At 44.8% G+C, this 17159-nt stretch overlaps 1 protein-coding gene across 31 annotated transcripts in view; it reads right to left on the bottom strand.

Annotated features, from left to right (window-relative positions):
* TRABD2A (TraB domain containing 2A) overlaps nt 1–17159 on the bottom strand; it is a 63568-nt gene that overhangs the window by 37516 nt on the left and 8893 nt on the right. For all 31 annotated transcript variants that reach the window (XR_014234889.1, XR_014234890.1, XR_014234891.1 and 28 more), the window contains one exon: nt 10323–10883. Coding sequence is in view for 26 of the 31 variants with exons in the window: in XM_082357228.1 (XP_082213354.1) it covers nt 10323–10883 (561 nt within the window). In the remaining 5 variants the exon portion in view is untranslated. The remainder of the gene's footprint in view (nt 1–10322; nt 10884–17159) is intronic.

Below are 17159 nucleotides of genomic sequence, written 5' to 3'. Positions count from 1 at the left end.
AAGCACAGAGTCTTAACCACTGGACCGCCAGGGAAGTTCCTAGATGACACTCTTTTCTAGTTGGTCATTTTAAATTAACCAGTGGCAGTTCTTACATCTCCTTCCATTTTGGCTCCACCCTAAACCCTCTAATATCATAAATATTAACATCCAGTTAAACTTGCCATTTTATTCCATAACTTCTGCCACCTAAGGTTCTGTGACAACATCCTTTAGTGACACCCTGAAAAACCACTTTGCTACAAGAGAATCAGCCACACTGCAAGTGCCTACAGTGTACTCAGAGCTGCTGGAACCCCCCTCGCCTCTCCCCATGGCACACACAGGTTTTCACCATGAGGTGGATACCTACAATGAGACACCTTTGAAATGATGCCAAAATCTGCCCCCCACCGCCCAAACTCTGCAACTTTACCCTGGGTCCTTATTATGGGCTGAATCGTGTCCCCCCCAAAATTCATGCTGAAGACCTAACCCCCAGTACCTCGGAATGTGACTATATTTGGAGAAGGGTCTTTAAAGAGGTAAGTTAAAATGAGGTCACTAGGGTGGGCTCTAATTCAATATGACTGGTGCCCTTATAAGAACAAGAAATTAGATGCACCCCAATGTTCATTGCAGCACTGTTTACAATAGCCAAGACATGGAAGCAACCTAAATGGCCAACGACAGATGAATGGATAAAGAAGATGTGGTACGTATATACAATGGAATATTACTCAGCCATTAAAAAGAATGAAATAATGCCATTTGCATCAACATGGGTGGACCTAGAGATTATCATACTAAGTGAAGGAAGTCAGACAGAGAAAGACAAATATCACATAATATTGCTTATATGTGGAATCTAAAGAAAATGATACAAATGAACTTATTTACAAACCAGGAACAGACTCACAGACTTAGTGAACAAACTTATGGTTACCAGGGGGGAAGGGTTGGGGGGAGGGATAGATTGGGAGTTTGGGATTGACATGTACACACGGCTATATTTAAAACAGGTAACCAACAAGGATCTACTGTATAGCACAGGGAAAGCTGCTTAACATTCTGTAATAACCTAAATGGGAAAAGAATTTGAAAAAGAATAGATACATATATATGTATAACTGAATCACTTTGCTGTTCACCTGAAACTAACACAACATTGTTAATCAACTATGCTCCAATATAAAATAAAAATTTTTTAAAACAAACAAGAAATTAGGACACAGACACACACAGAGGGAAGCCCATATGAAGACACAGGGAGAAGACGTCCATCTACAAGCCAAGGAGAGAGGCCCTCAGAAGAAACCAACCCTGCTGATGCCTTGATCCCAGACTTTCAGCAGTCTCTAGAATTGTGAGAAAATTAATTTCCATTGCTTAAGTCACCCAGTCTGTGGCACTTTGTAATGCCAGCCCCAGCAAACTAATACAACCCCTTATGTCCACTGAAGGTGTTTAACAGCGATTCCCACTTCATGCCCTAGGGAATAGACCAGAAAAGCAAGATGAAAACTCCAGTCTTGCGCTATCACACAAGATTGACCCTTTACTGATCTTCCCCTCTTCTGCATATTCCTTCTCTCTCTCATTGCCCACTGTTTGTCTTTTCTCTCTTCCAGGCACTGGCACCTAGATTCTGAACTGTCACACCCCAGAGCAGAGCAGGGAAAGGGGGAGGGGGAGGGCTGGGTGAGGTAGAGAAGGTGTGAGATGGGAAGGGGAGGGCCAGAATCGGAGCCCGAAAGGAGGGGCTGACAAGGGGGAGTGGGGGCAGAGAGGCACAGCCAAGTATCAGGACCCTGAGCTTGGGTTCAGTCACAAATTGTCTCAGATGTCTACAAACACTTTCTCTCTGCCCAGCGCTAGGTTTGCGGGGTCATCCAGAAGGGGTTTTTCACCCTACAGCATCTCAACATCACTTCTGGACCTGAGGGGAAGTCAGAGATATCAGCAGTCCTGTTGGACAGCAGCGAGCCTATGACCATAACGAATGCGGACAAGGTTGCCTAGTCACAGACAGCACAGGGCATCCCCAGAGCTGGCCTCTCCCTGAGAAGTCACTCAGCAGCGCCCTCACTGCTGATATTCTGCTCAGTGATAAGCAACCTCACCTACCCAGACTCCCCTGGAGAGCAGAGGCTGGTAGGAGCCCCGTCAGGGAAGGCAGGAATGGGGTAACTCCACATTTCGTGATTCCAGGCCCCTGCTGAAGCTGGCGCCGGAGCCCTGCTCACTCCCCTTTAAGCTCTGAGTGGCTGTGAATAGAAAGGGAAGGGCCTCAAGGAAGAGAGTGGGGAAGGAGGATGTCAGGGAAGCATTAGGAGGGAGAGAGGAAAACAGAGATGCCATAATGCCCATGGTGTGACATGATACAACATCCAACTCCAGGGTCCAGGACAGCCCCCCTTCTCCAACCCTAGGCCACAGAGCACCTCCACCTGCAGAGTCCTCACCTGGCTCCTTGCAGCGTCCCGGGTAACAGCTGCCCCAGTCCCACCCGGATACTTCCTCTTCCCCTTCCCCCTTTCCACCAAGCCAGGCAGACTCTGCCTCACCTAATCCTGCTCAGCAGGTGGATTCTTTGGAGGAGGGACAGACAGCTCTCCTCCCCCTCCTAAAGAGACACGCTGGGTGTTATTCCTAAAGTCTAGCGTGTCGTGGAGCTGATCCACCAAGAGCTGGCTGCCGGGGTTTCAGAGGAGCTCTCTACTCCCAGCCTGGTGCACCAGGGTAGGACGCAGGGACGTGGGGCCAAAATGCAGCATCCCTTGAAGTGCTTCTCTTACGACCCCAAAGGTGGCCAAGCAGGGTCAGATCCAGCTGAGGTCAGAACCCCAGATCCCACATGTGGGATCCATGCATGTGTACAAAAAGACCTATCTTTTTTAAGTTTGCTTTAGACTTTAGAGGGGCCGCCCAGAGCCAGGGGAAGGCAGGATCAACAACTGCTTTGTCTTTGAATCCCAAAAATGAGAAACAGCATGCCCAGCCCATGCTGAGTGCTTAAGAAATGTGTCCAAATAAAGACTAGCAGTAAAAGGAAAGATGACTCCCGAGCAGGCCTATGCCCAGGTGGAAACACAGAGCTGAGTCTGTGGCGTCTGAACATCACAGCCAGCCACAGGGACACAGTCGATTCAATTTTCCATTTCTGGTCAAAAAATAAGAAATTAAGGGGATGGCCAAGGTGAAGACATGCTGTGGAAGACCCCGCTGGGGGAGCTAGTGGCGCCGCCCAGATCTCCAATTTCTGAAGACTGTGCCAACCTACAACGCCTGGGTTGATGCTCTAGGTGAAAGCAGGGACAGGTTAATTCAAGGATGAGATGTCCCAGCTCCTGGGGCATTTACAGTAACTGCAGCACTTCGCCCCGCTCTGTATAAGAACACAAAAATATTATATGGCAATAATGTTAAAAGAATTAAAAAAGAATGTTGGGAAAGAATGTTAAAAAGCAAAAGAATGAGGTACAAGCAAAAGATTGGGAAAGAATGTTAAAAAGCAAAAGAATGAGGTACAAGCAAAAAGATTGTATTTAATGTGAATTTTAAGATGTCGGTCTATATCTACACAGCCGTCAGAAATGCTGTAATCAACTTTTGCAAGTAATCAGCACACATTCATGTTGTATCCCGGTTCAGCCAAGGTATCCACAAGTTCACTGGTTTCCCGTTGCTCTTTCCAAGCTCTGCCCACTGAAATCAGACTTTCACACGTCCTACCTGGCTGACACATTAGCCAACAACCACTAGTGAGCACCTCCCACGTGCCAGACACCACATTAGGAGCTGGGGTACAAGGACCAAGAGACGGTAGCCCACCTTTGGAGGAGCCTGCCCCTTTGGGAGAGGCAGTCTTCAGGTCTCCTGCAGAGGCTGCCATGGGGACACTGAGAGGACAGCAGAGGGTCATCTCTGGACTTAGGAGGCCTTCACAGAGGACATAAGCCGAATCAGCCGTCGGCCAGAGGGAGAGCATAGGGAGGGTTCCCAGCAGAGGGGACAGTGGGTGCCTCCACTGAGCTCACATGCCTCCTTCACTAGGCTAGGAAGGATGTTCTTTTTTCTTTTTTCTTTTTTTGGCTTTCCCAACCAGGGATCGAACCCAGGCCCTCGGCAGGGAAAGCGCAGAGTCCTAACCACTGGAACATCAGAGAATTCTCAGAAGGATATTCTTGTTCACAAGCAAATCTGCCCATATTTTAGAAAGCAGTTCCCTTTCAGAGATTTCACGTAGTTTTTTCCAGGTCTTTATTTTAAACCAAACCCATCAAGGAAAGGTAAAATGTCAAGATCTCCATCTTTTTTAATTAAAGTATAATTGATTTACAATGTTGTGTTAGTTTTAGGCATACAGCGAAGTGATTTAGTTACACATACATATCTATATATTCTTCTTTAGATTCTTTTCCATTATAGATTATTACAAGATATTGAATATAGTTCCCTGTGCTATACAGTAGGTCCTTGTTGTTTATTTTATATACAGTAATGTATATCTGCTTATCCCAAGATCCCAATTTATCCCCTCCCTCCTTCCCCCTTTGGGAACTGTAAGTTTGTTTTCTATGTCTGTGAGTCTGTTTCTGTTTTGTAAATAATTTCATTTGTATCAAGATCTCCATCTTCAAGCACATTCCATCTCTATTATGGAAAATGTGGTCAATCTTAAAGATATGATCGCTTGCTTTTATTGGAATTTATGACTAGGGAGCAGCAGGAACTCCCTCAGCAAATCAACTGTAAATCTGGGCAGGTGGCAGCACTCAGAGGCAGAACTAGATTAGAAAACGGGAGACCAGGGGACCAGGCCAGCCCTGCACAGTCTCACTGAGACCCCAGGCCATCCACCAGGGTCATTCCAACAGGAAACTGTCCCCCGCGGATTCTGCTCGCTGACCCACCCTCACTTTTGCCGTGGCCTCTGGGAACAGAGACTTGCCAGCCTCACAGGGTTGTTCTTAAAATCCAACACACTGATGGGAGAAGATGCAGAGAGCCCTGCAAAGTACAAAACAAGGCACCGTGCGGTATTCCTGCAGTCAGCCTCTCCTGGGCCTGGCAGGTCCACCTCCTCCTCAAAGGATCTGACCCTCCTTCCTCAGGAAGCTTTCTTAGGCTGGCCAGCACCTCCCAACCTCCCACTCCTCCGACCTTCACCACCAATAGCCAAGGACGGAGAGATGGGGTATCCTTCTAGGAATTCACCCTGCCTCGCCAGCCAGACCACAGTCTCCTGGGGGCAGGGGCTGTCTCCCCGACTCCGCCCTGCCCTGGACCTTTCCAATGCTCCACCCTAGAACCAGTTGTTTCTTCTATTAAGTGACTGACCCACCTAAAGAGAACTTGCTCCAAAGAAGAAAGATCCCCATCTTCCCCAACACCCCAAAACTGTGACTCAGGAAAAGGACTTTTTCATAAGACCTGCAAGTATGTCCCCTGGACAAAACCACTGTTTAAGGCTTCACTTTGTGGGAAAAAAGGGGGGGTGCTTTTCAGCCAAAAGAGTGAGTTATTAGTGTCCTGGGGTAAAGAGGGCGGGAGCCGGTAGTGACACCTACTGCTGGACCGTACAGAAGAGTGACAGCTGACAGGGCAAATATGATATATGTTAGTGCCATCTATTGGCAAGAGTAAACAATAACAAAGGAATGATTCTTTGCTGACAGCAAGAGCACTGCTGTGTTTGCACAGGACTTTTACATCCAACTAACTGCCTCTTAGGATCCTGGAAGTCCGGAGATGAGTCCTTGCACGTGGAAAGCAGAGGGCAACCCCAGACCTGTTGGCTGCATTCGTATTAGCTCTCAGATCCCAAGACTCAGACCGCAAACCCAAGTATGACTGCGTCCCAAGGACAGACCCCAATGCCAAGGGGACTGGAGCTGTCTCAAATTCCCACCCCACCCCACCCTGACATCCAGTCCCTCGCTGGGGAAGCAGGCAGGAGAATCCTGTGGTCGGACAGTCATTCCAGTCAGCTCCTCAGAGGAAGCCAGGCAGTGCACCATGTCTGGATGCCTGGTGGTGCATGACCATGGAAATGGGATTTAGAAAGATCACTTCTCTAAGGAACCCGAAATCTTTCATGGGAGCCCACCTATGCAGAAGGGGAGGGAAGTGAGGTGAGACCCATGGCTGAGCTCATGTGCTTTCTTCACATAGGGAATGGCAATGCTGCCAGAAGTATCAAGCAGGCACGAACTTTGGATGAAAAAAATCAGGAGTCATAACCTGACTCCATCCTGCAGGATAAGGGTGGTGTCTGCCCTGAGGTGGCAAGATCAAATCCATAGACAGGAAGTAGGCATTCTTCCCCCGATGCCAAATCAAAATAACCGAAGGGAACAATTAGTTCTCAGATAGTAGAGAAGAGGTGAAGGGGAAGAGAGAAGGGAGAAAAATAATGGAATCGTGAGGGATCTAGAACAGAGAGAGACTTTCTGTTCCCTTTCCAGGCAGAGTTACAGACTCCTTCAATCCCTTACCCCCCATAAAAGCTTACTGCATCTACTATGTGCCGACACAGCACTAAGTCCTAGGAAAACAGTGATGAGTCCTGCCCTTGAGAAGCTAGTTAGCTGTATTATAAAGACTTCAGGTTCGGGAGTTCCCTGGCAGTCCAGTGGTTAAGACTCCACGCTTCCACTGCAGAGGGCACGGGTTCGATCCCCAGTCAGGGAACTAAGATCCCACACGTGGCATGGCGCAGCCAAAAAAAAGAAGACTTCAGGTTCTAGGGAGCAACAACCAGATTACACCTTACCTTTTTATGCAGCACCAAATTCAATAGGAATTCAATGGGTGTGCTGATTAAATGAATATAGGAATGGGTGGCTAGGAGGGTAACTCTTGATGAGCTCACACCCTGGTCCTTGAAGTTTAGGACCAGCTGGGCAGGGATGGTTTAATACTGAGAAATCTACAGATAGAGGTCAAACAAAGAAAGCCATAAGATTAAGACATCACTGAAAGTTGCTAAGAGAGTAAATCTTAAAAGTTCCCATCACAAGGAAAAAAATTTAGTAACTATGGATGGTCATGGATGTCAACTAGACTTATTGTGGTGGTCATTTCTCAATACATACAAATATCAAATCATTATGTTGTACATCTGAAACTAATATAATGTTATATGTCAATTATATCTCAATTTTTTCAAAAAAATCATGACAGATCATAACAGAAGCAAGAAAAAAGATCTTGATGAAACTCAACAACTGCTTCTGATAGAAGTCCCAGCAAAACAGAAATTCAAGTATGTTTCATTCACATCATAAATACTAATCAACTAGCAGCACCATGTTTAATGGTGAACTATCAAAAGCTTTCTCATTCAAGTTAGGGAAAGGAAGGGTGCCTGATCTTCCCACTACTACTTAATGCTGTTTTAGGCATCCTAGCCAACACATTAGGGCAAGAAAAAGAAATGAGACAAACTGGGGAAAGATGGACACAAAATAGTTATTTATCCATGATATGTCTGAACACTAAGAAAACAAGAGAATCAACTAGCATTGTTAGCATACAAGATTTCAATTAAGTGGTTAAATTAATATATAAAAATTAGTAACCAGCTGGAAAATATGAGAAAAGAGTCTTTACACCAACAAAGTTTATATTAAAAACAATGAATAAACTTATGAATCGAGCAAAATCTAGATCAAGAACACTACAAAATAAAAAAGAGGACTAAACTGAATGGAAAGGATAACATGCTCCTGGATTACAGGACTTAATGTGAGGAAAAGTCTCAGTTCTTCCCAAATTGATCTAGAAATTAACAAAATCTTAATCAAAATGGTTTTAAGAATCATTAAGGAAAGCAACATCATTATCCATTTTTTAATATAGCATAAAGTGAATGAATGTCATATTGACACAGAAATAGGCAAACAGTACAATGAAACAAAATGGAAAGTCCAGAAACAGAGAGAGAGAGAGAGAGAGAGAGAGAGAGAGTGTGTGTGTGTGTGTGTGTGTGTGTGTGTGTGTGTGTGTGATGGTGATATGCTAAAAACAAAGACCATCTTAATCAATGGAGAGAAGCTGACCCAGGCCAGTTCCACCAGAAGGGGCAGCCATAGCCGTTTAGAGTCCCCAGAGACGGGCCCTGACCGGGCACGTGGGCAGAAAAAAAAAAAAAAAAGGAAGAAGAACTACAGAAAGGATTGCTACAGAACAAAGAGGAAGGAACCAACCACCCCTCAAATGAGCAGAAAACAGGGGCCCTAGGGAATGAGTTAGGTTTCGTCTTTTATCAAAATGAGTACAAATGATCTTGCTTACCGAGAAAGGAGACTCCATCAACCAACACCCTAAAACTCGGATGGAATTCTACAATTCTACACAGCAATGAGAACGGTCCATGGACAACTATACATAGCAACATGAATGAATCACAAAGGTAATGCTGAGGGAAAGAAGCCAAGCACCAAAGAAGCATACTGGATGACTGCATTTATGTGACGTTCTAGAAATGTCAAACTAATTTATGCTCAAAGATTTTCAGGACAGTGCCGATCCTTGGGGTGGGGATGGGGGTAGGACTGAAGGGCTTCTGGGGAGCTGGAGCTGTTCTGTTTCCTGCCCTGGGTATGGGGCACATGGCCTGTGTTTGTGAAAATTCATCAGGTGCAATTTTCTATAGAGTTATGCTGCGATGAAAACTTTACACTAACTTTCTGAGGTGATGGAAATGTTCAACGTCTTGATCTCGTAGTGGGTATATGCATATGCTAAAATGCACTGAGCTGACACTTAGGTTGTGAGGTGGGGAGGGGAGGGATGGACTGGGAGTTTAGGGTTAGTATATGCAAACAATTACATACAGAATGGACGGACAACAAGGTCCTACTGTACAGCACAGGGAACTATTTTCAATGTCCTGGGATAAACCATAATGGAAAAGAATAAAAAAGAAGGTGTATATGTATACCTGAGTCACTTTGCTGTACAGCAGAAATTAACACATTGTAAATCAACTATACTTCAATTTAAAAAAGGTTTTATAAGAAATTTAGTTTGTAAATATTAAATACCTATATGATCCTTAAGAATGTCACAAAATCAACATGACACCCTAGTGTATAACTATACTATAACTACAGTCCTTAAAATATCTCATAAATGTATCACCTTAAGAGATAATACACACATGCATGCAAAGATATCTTGCTCAAGCTAGTATTTTACTTCCAAGCTTTTGTCTCCCAGCAACTGGAAGTATGAAAGAAGGCTTTGGCTCAGTTAAAAATGCTCACAAATTTCAAATCTGTAAGGTCAAAATCAATGAGCCCTTAAATCAAAGCACCTTTCTTTTTCAAAACATTTGCATTAAATGCAGACATTGAAAAAGTTAGAATATTGGCTTTGCAGGTTTCCAAAACAATGCCAGAAAACTCCCCTAGGAGACCAACAAAATTAGCGGTTCCCTATCTTATCTATAAGTCTCAACATGCCAAACAAATACTATATTTTAGCATCTGAGTATTTATTAATATTATAGAATTTTAGCAAGGTAAATTCCCTAAAAATTTCATTATCAATTCAGGAACGGCATTTTTATGCTGTTGAGTGTTCTTAAACCTTTAAATAACAGTCCAATTTCAGTATTTCAAGATCTGCTAAGGCCTGGATGATTGGATTTTATTCTGCGCACCAACATCCCAAGCCAATCACTGAGACTATCTGCAAAACAAGAATACTTATTTCATGTTGCAAAATTCCCACTGGCCCCTAGAGGTATCTAAGGCACTTTAAAACATCAACAGCAACAAGAAACTTCACTGAAATAATGACACTTTAATAAAGTATTTCTTGTCTTATGAGAAGTGAAGAACTTCTTGAAAATCAACCTAAATTCTAATGCCCTGGGGTAGGATCTCTAAACGATGGGTACAGGACCATAACTCTGCCTTAGAAAGGAATGTCCTGGGGCGAGTGTCCTGAAGAGAGACAGCAATGATCTCAAAGGGACTGATGTTACCTGAAACAGCCACGGCCGGTATCATTTGTGATCCAGGCCACACCCCGTGACAGCCAGTCTGGCCTTCACTTTCCTAAACAACGACCTGAATTAAAATGAGTAACAAAAGCATGCAATACTTGCTGGGATGACAAGAAAAAACAAGTTTTCTTTCTTGATAATACACAGATAAGTGACAAAAGTGACTGACAGGCTTATTTTTTCATCCGTAGAATAAATTTCTTGAGCAAAGACAATTGTTAGGTCAACTGTGCTTCTGGTCTATTTCCTGTAGTCTTGTAATTCAATAGGTTCAGCCACACAATCAACTGCCACCAAGTCCTACATGCAAAGAGGGTCTTACCTGTGAGAAGTTCAACCCATTCAATGGATGGCACTGCTCTTCCACCTTCTCCACTGCCCCCGTCTGTTTCCTCAGCCGTTCGGCCTCCTGGGCAAGGTACAGGTCTAAGACGGGCGCCCCACGGGACTTGATGTCCACTTTGGTCGGGGAGTTGACCATGAGCATCACCCAGATGGGCCTCTTCCGCTCCCAGTTGCCCGCGATGGCATTGAACAGGTAGTCTGCGTAGAGACCCTTACCATGCTGGTCAGGCGTCATCCACGAGGGCATCATGAGCTTGACGTACTCAAGGTGGCACTTAAGGCGGCAGTAAATGTCCCTGGGGAGCACGTCCTGGAGGTTCTCACCTCGTGGAAGCATCTGACAGCTGGTGAGGGCCGAGATAGTGGAAGGGTCCGTGAGGTCCAGCTCAAAGTACACAATGCTGCTTTGCTGAAAAGCCTCCTTGGAATTGTCCGGGATGAAGTCCCAAACCCGGGTGTACGGGACATGGGTCGTGCCAAAGAAGTAAGACGGCGGGTCTCGTTTTATGGTCCACAAGAAGGAATTCAACTCACTTTGCTAAAAGGAAAAGAGACAACATCAAGGCATGATATGGAGGGACAGGAACCTGAGAGGTAAATTAGAGAGACAAGTCACCCTGCAGGAGAAAAATGATCAAAATAGAGCTAAGACTTCTTCTGAGTCCAGACGATTCACCTACCAGGAGCAGGAGTCCTCAAAGCAGACTGAATTTCAGCATCCCTTCCCTTTTCTCATCGCAATGTTGATTAAAGATGAGAAAGCATTTTGTTTGTTTGTTTGTTTGTTTATACTGCAGGTTCTTATTAGTCATCAATTTTATACAAATCAGTGTATACATGTCAATCCCAATCGCCCAATTCAGCACACCACCATCCCCACCCCACCGCAGTTTTCCCTCCTTGTTTAAATTTGGTTATTAGTTAATAATTAAGAATATTCGTCCTGGGGGCTTCCCTGGTGGCGCAGTGGTTGAGAATCTGTCTGCCAATGCAAGGGACACGGGTTCGAGCCTTGGTCTGGGAAGATCCCACATGCCACGGAGCAACTAGGCCCGTGAGCCACAATTACTGAGCCTGCGCGTCTGGAGCCTGTGCTCCGCAACTAGAGAGGCCGCGATAGTGAGAGGCCCGCGCACCGCGATGAAGAGTGGCCCTCACTTGCCACAACTAGAGAAAGCCCTCGCACAGAAACGAAGACCCAACACAGCCATAAATAAATAAATAAATAAATAAAATAAGACACAAACTATAAGAGCCATAAAGAAAAACATTGACAAATATACTACATCTAAATTTAAAAAAAAAAAAAAAGAATATTCGTCCTATCATGCTATTAAAGTATTCTTTTATTTTCATTTTAAATTAATTTGATTAGGAATGAGCACTAAATCTGATCAAACTACATTATAGCATCTTTTTTTCCCCAATTACATCTGATAAAATACAGCAATAAATTTCTTCATATTGCAAAAAAAAAAAAAAAAGATGAGAAAGCAATACAATCACCAGCTTTGAGTTTGCCCCGTGCCTGCTCTAGCAACTGGACAGGAGTTAAAGAGGGGATTCTCAAGGGGCTACAAGGACGCACCTGGCACAGGTAAGGGACACCTGAGAAGCCCACTGTTACCTCCCAGGCACACCTGGTGGTTTCTACTTCTTCAGACCTCAAATTCAACAACCCCAACGGCAGAGTCTCTCAACTCTGGCTGCACATTTGGAATCACCTACAAAGCTTCTAGAAGTCCGATTTCTGGGTCTCATCCCAGATCAATCACATTGGGATCCCTGGAGGTGAGATAAGAGGTGATATTTTTAAAGTTTCCCTGGTGACTCCAATGCGCAGCCAAGATTGACTCTGCAGTCCTAAGAAGCCCCTGATTGCAAAGTTTGCCCCTGTCCCTTTAGGACATGCATTGTCCTGCATTTCTCTCTTACAAAAGCCTTCTGGTTCAGCAGCAGAGAACTGGATGGTTCCACGATCTCTCCCAACAGTTTTATAGGCTGAGCAGTGGTTACATCCTGAGGCCAAGCCACTTTGCCCTTTGGCCCTGAGTGTCTCTCTGTCTCAAGAGCGGGCATTTACGAAACATCTGTTTATTAAGAGCTACCGTACAAAGAAGCGCACAGGGCAGCCCTCAAGGAGTTCAAGCGTAAAGGTCAGATATACGCATGGGGCAAGCCCCACATCAAGCAACCCAGAAATGTGAAAATCCAGGTTTTATAGGAAGGAATATTTGGAATTCATTCTCTTTACAAAGGCTTCATTTCAGCAGCCTTTTAAGTAGCATGCTTTCCTGGATTGTGGGGTTTCAATTTACAATCAGCTCTCATTATGTGTCATAGTTATGTTCTATAAAGTCACTGTGAACACTAAATTACCAGATACTGAACCACTGTTCCTAGGGAAAACACAGGGTTAGGTTCCTGCGAGCCTCTGGTCACAACGTTTTAGTCAACAGAGCAATACATAACCATGTTTTATGGGTGCTTCTATTGAAAAGCACCTTCTTTAGTATATTTTGTTGACTCGTGAACATTGAACTCACAGCCAACAATACCGTAACTCACGCCTGCATGAAGCTCATCTAACTCATGTATTTTCTCCCTAAGGCACATCACTGCCCTCCTGTGCTTAGGAACACGACAGCACTTCATTCATTTTAAACAGTGAAATCACCTCCAAGAAGCACAAAAATGCAAAAAAAATGTGGCACTAAGTAAACTACAAAAAGTACACTTGTTTACTTGTTTCTAGTTTGAGGGGTGAAAAGACAAGCCAGAGCACTGACTTATTCGACCTCCACTGGGAGCCTGTGCATCCGGCCACTCAAATTTTTCGCAGTTCTGGGCACATCTGCACGAGAACGTGAAAGCACCACAAGCTTGGGGTTAACAATTTTAGCAAGTTGGCAAATTCACAAACATGAAATCTACAAATAATGAGGGTCAACTATATTTGCACTTCTGTGTCATTGTTTCAGCAGCAGCAACCTGGTCTCAAATGAAATATTACACAGAATCTCAAAATATAAGATCGATGAGGGTGGAGCTGGCTGAAGCAGGGGCCCTACTCTCTTCAGCCTGCTGTTCTCCACCTGTCCCCCTGTCACCTTCACAAAAACACCATGGGACCACTCAGAGGAGAGCAGAGGCAGGGAAACACGTGGGCTGGGGTGACATAACAGCAGGGGGAGGTCAGGGGCCAACAAGCCCACAACTCTCCACAAAGGACATTGGCTAAGCAGCCTCAGCAGTGCTGGCCACAGGGGAACAGGCCTGGTGCCCCAGAAGGGACTTTTCCAAAGAAACTAGAAATCCTGATGTTAAATAAAATCTTCCAATTGGGAGATGAGACCTCAATTTTCTCAAAACACCGTGCACACCAGACAGAGCATATCTCATTAGCCTCCAGCCTGTGACTTTGTTTTTTAAAGTATTCAAATCATAGTTCTGCTCACACACCCAGCTTTTCAAGAATGCACTAATTATGCTCAATTCTGCTTCTGTCTCAGCCACCCCACTGAGATTTTTTTTTTTTTTTTTTTTTTTTTTTTTTTGCCGTGCTACATGGCTTGCGGGATCTTAGTTTCCCAACCAGGGATGGAACTCAGGTGGTGAAAGTCAGATAATAACCCCTATCATAAGTAATGGTAATAAACAAGTTAGACAAGTACAAGTTAAATGACTGAACAAATGAGAGAAAGAATACATTTTTTAAATAATTTTTAAAACCTGTTAACGGTTGAATTAGTATTAAGAGATGAATGGTGTACAGGGTCTCCAGCCAGTCCTCAGGCATCCTCTTAGGGAGTAATGAGAGTCCCCAGGGTTATTTAAATACCACTTCAAAAAGCCACATGGAAACTGTAGTCTACTGAAAAATGGTTGCCAAAGGCTAATTAAGCAATCAAATGTTTCACTGTTGGTTAGAAGTAGATCAAGCTGGTAGAAAAACACTGGTTAGACAGTAATCAAAAGCTGAGGTTGACAGTTTCGGCTTTGGTTAATTTTAAATGGGTAACAGAATAATTACCTTTAAATGCAACTGGTTTGCTAGAGGTGGGCTTCCAAGCATAGGTTTAGTTTGTTTTATTTGTTCATTTTAGTGGGAAGTGTTGGTGATCAAAGGGGTCCTGGATGATGATATGATTGGAGACCACTGACCTATACATCTGGTCACACAAGTTCCACACAATCTACCAAAGGACTTCTACACAGTTTCCAACTGGAGACATGGCAAATAGTTGAAATATTATTATTATTAAACACCTGGGCACCTGATTCATTGTCATCTATCAGGAGACCATGATAGTAAACAAATATATTCCAAGAAAAACCAAACCCATACTGCAGGATCATAGCATGGGGTTGGTGGGGAGTGGTGAGGGGGTGTTTCATTTTGGTTTGGTTTTGGGTTGTTTTCACCCAACACACTTAATGTCCCTAATGTCCCATCCTACCTCAAAACGCCTACACTTCTCTTCAGGAACAAAGTCTGTTCAATTACATGTATCCATTCTTAGTTTCTTATTTATTTTATTGTTGTCTTTTCAACCAGTATGAGTCTAGAAATAGGGTTATTGTGTGATCTTTTCACTGAAAACTGCTCAGGTTTTTTTTATATATAATATTTTTCTAAGAACGTTTCTTGGTTGATGATTTTTTTTTAATATTTATTTATTTGGCTGCACCAGGTCTTAGTTGCAGCTCGCAGGCTCCTTAGTTTCAGCTCGATGGCTTCTTAGTTGTGGCATGCGAACTCTTAGTTGTGGCACGCATGTGGGATCTAGTTCCCTGACCAGGGGTTGAACCCGGGCCCCCTGCATTGAGAGCGTGGAGTCTTAACCACTGCACCACCAGGGAAGTGTCTGCTCAGGTTTTTTAAAAAACAGTACTCATGTTCTGGCATCTAGCCATGCACTGACAGTAATGATGCTGAAAGCAGCTGGCTGATATTGACTGTTCGCTGTGTGCCAGGCACCATCCAAGCGTTGCACATGGATGGTTCTGCTGCATTTGTTCAACACTCATTTCTTTCCCAACTATTAATGCTGTGCCCACCAAGTGCCAGGCACGGCTCTAGGCATGAGGCACTAGGAATACAGCAGTGAATGAAGTATGGGTCTCTGCCTCCAGTATGTTAATGGTAACTGCTGAGGAAAACACAGAAGCAGAAGGGGAACAGGAAGTACTGGTAGAGGAGGGATGTTGTCTTAAATAGGGTGACCAGGGAAGTCCCTGAATGTCCAGTAGGTCATTTAAGCCTTGCCGTGAAGGAGGTAAGAGGTCAAAGTACAGGACTATCTGGGAGAAGAGCAATCCCTCCAAGAGGAGGCACCAGCAAGTGCAAAGACCCTGGGGCAGAAAGGCCCTCAATGTGTTGGAGGAGCAGGAAAGAGGCCAGCATGACTGCAGCTGGACGGCTCAAGAGGCAGGCAGGAGGCAAAGGTCAGAGAGGTCAACAAGGCCTGGCCGCACAGGGCCCCCGAGCTCCTGGAAGGGTGGAGGTTTTTATGCTGAGTAGGATGGAAGCTGGTGCAGGTTTTTAATGAGAGAAGTGAAACGAGCTGAGTTAATGTGTTGACAGGATCACTCTGGCAGCTGTGATGAACAGACTACTGAGAGATGAGGGCAGATGAAAGAAGGTCAGTTAGGAAGTTACTGAAATGACCCAAGTGAGAGAACAGAGCAGTAGTGACAGACTTGATGAGAAGTGATCAGAGATGAGATTCTGGCTGTATTCTGGAAGCGAGAGCCAACAGGATTTGCTGATGAATCGGTTAATTAAAAGGATGAAGTTACCATCAACCCAGATGGAGAAGATGGGGTGGAACAGGATTCGAGGGAAGGTCAGAAGTTTGGTGCTGGTCCTGTTGAGTTGAAATGTCAAGCAGACATCCAAGTGGGGAGGTCGAGTGGCTAGGTGGATGCATGAGTCTAGAGTCTGGGAGAGATCTGGGCCCCAGATGAAAATCTGGGTGTTGTCATCATTTCGATGTTATTTAAAGCCATAGGACTAGATGAGATCTCCAAGGGACTAAGTGCAAACAGGAGAGAATGGGTCTAGAAATGGTCCAAACTTGTGAAGTCAAGGGAAAGAAGAGAAGCCAGAAAAAGAGAAGTGGCCAGCGAGGTAGCAGGGAAAATCAGAAGAGCAGGAAGCCCACTGAAGGAAGAGCTTCGGGGAGGAGACAGTAAGCCAGTGGGTTGGGTGTGGTTGAGGGACTAAATAAGTCGAGGATTTGGACAACTGACCTCTGGATAGAGTGACACGGAGGTCGTTGGCGACACAGACAAGAACGATTTTGGTGGCATGGTGCAGGTGAACGCCTGCCCGATGCCCACATAGGCGAGATGGGGAAGAGAGGAAGAGGTAGGATACACACCTAAGTAAGACACTGGCTGTTTCCAGACAGAGACATCAAGGCCTTGAGATGTTTATTATGCTACCGAAGGTCTCATAGCTGCTAAGTAGTGGATCCAGGATTTAAAGCCAGGCAGGCTGGCCCCTGAGCCCCAGGTTTTAAACACCGTATCAGGCGGCCTTAGCATGCAACAGACATCCCTCGCGATTCAGACTTACATCTTTTTCAATTCGTGCTCTGCTAGGTGCACCATCACTCGGGAGGACCACCTGACTCCACATCTAGAGAGGCTCTGTCCAGCTCCCCATCTTGGGCCTCAATGACCTACCCAGATGAACCCACACTGACATCTTTAACTCCTCAGAGGGCCATCCTTTCCCATTCTCTCTTTTCAGGATAACACAGCTTGGGGGGTGGGGGGCTTTTCCACTTTTTTTTTTTTTTTAAGC

This window comes from Balaenoptera borealis (genome assembly GCF_965194805.1).
Source record: "Balaenoptera borealis genome assembly, chromosome: 15".
NCBI lineage: Eukaryota > Metazoa > Chordata > Mammalia > Artiodactyla > Balaenopteridae > Balaenoptera > Balaenoptera borealis.
This window is presented reverse-complemented; position numbering and strand designations above follow the sequence as displayed.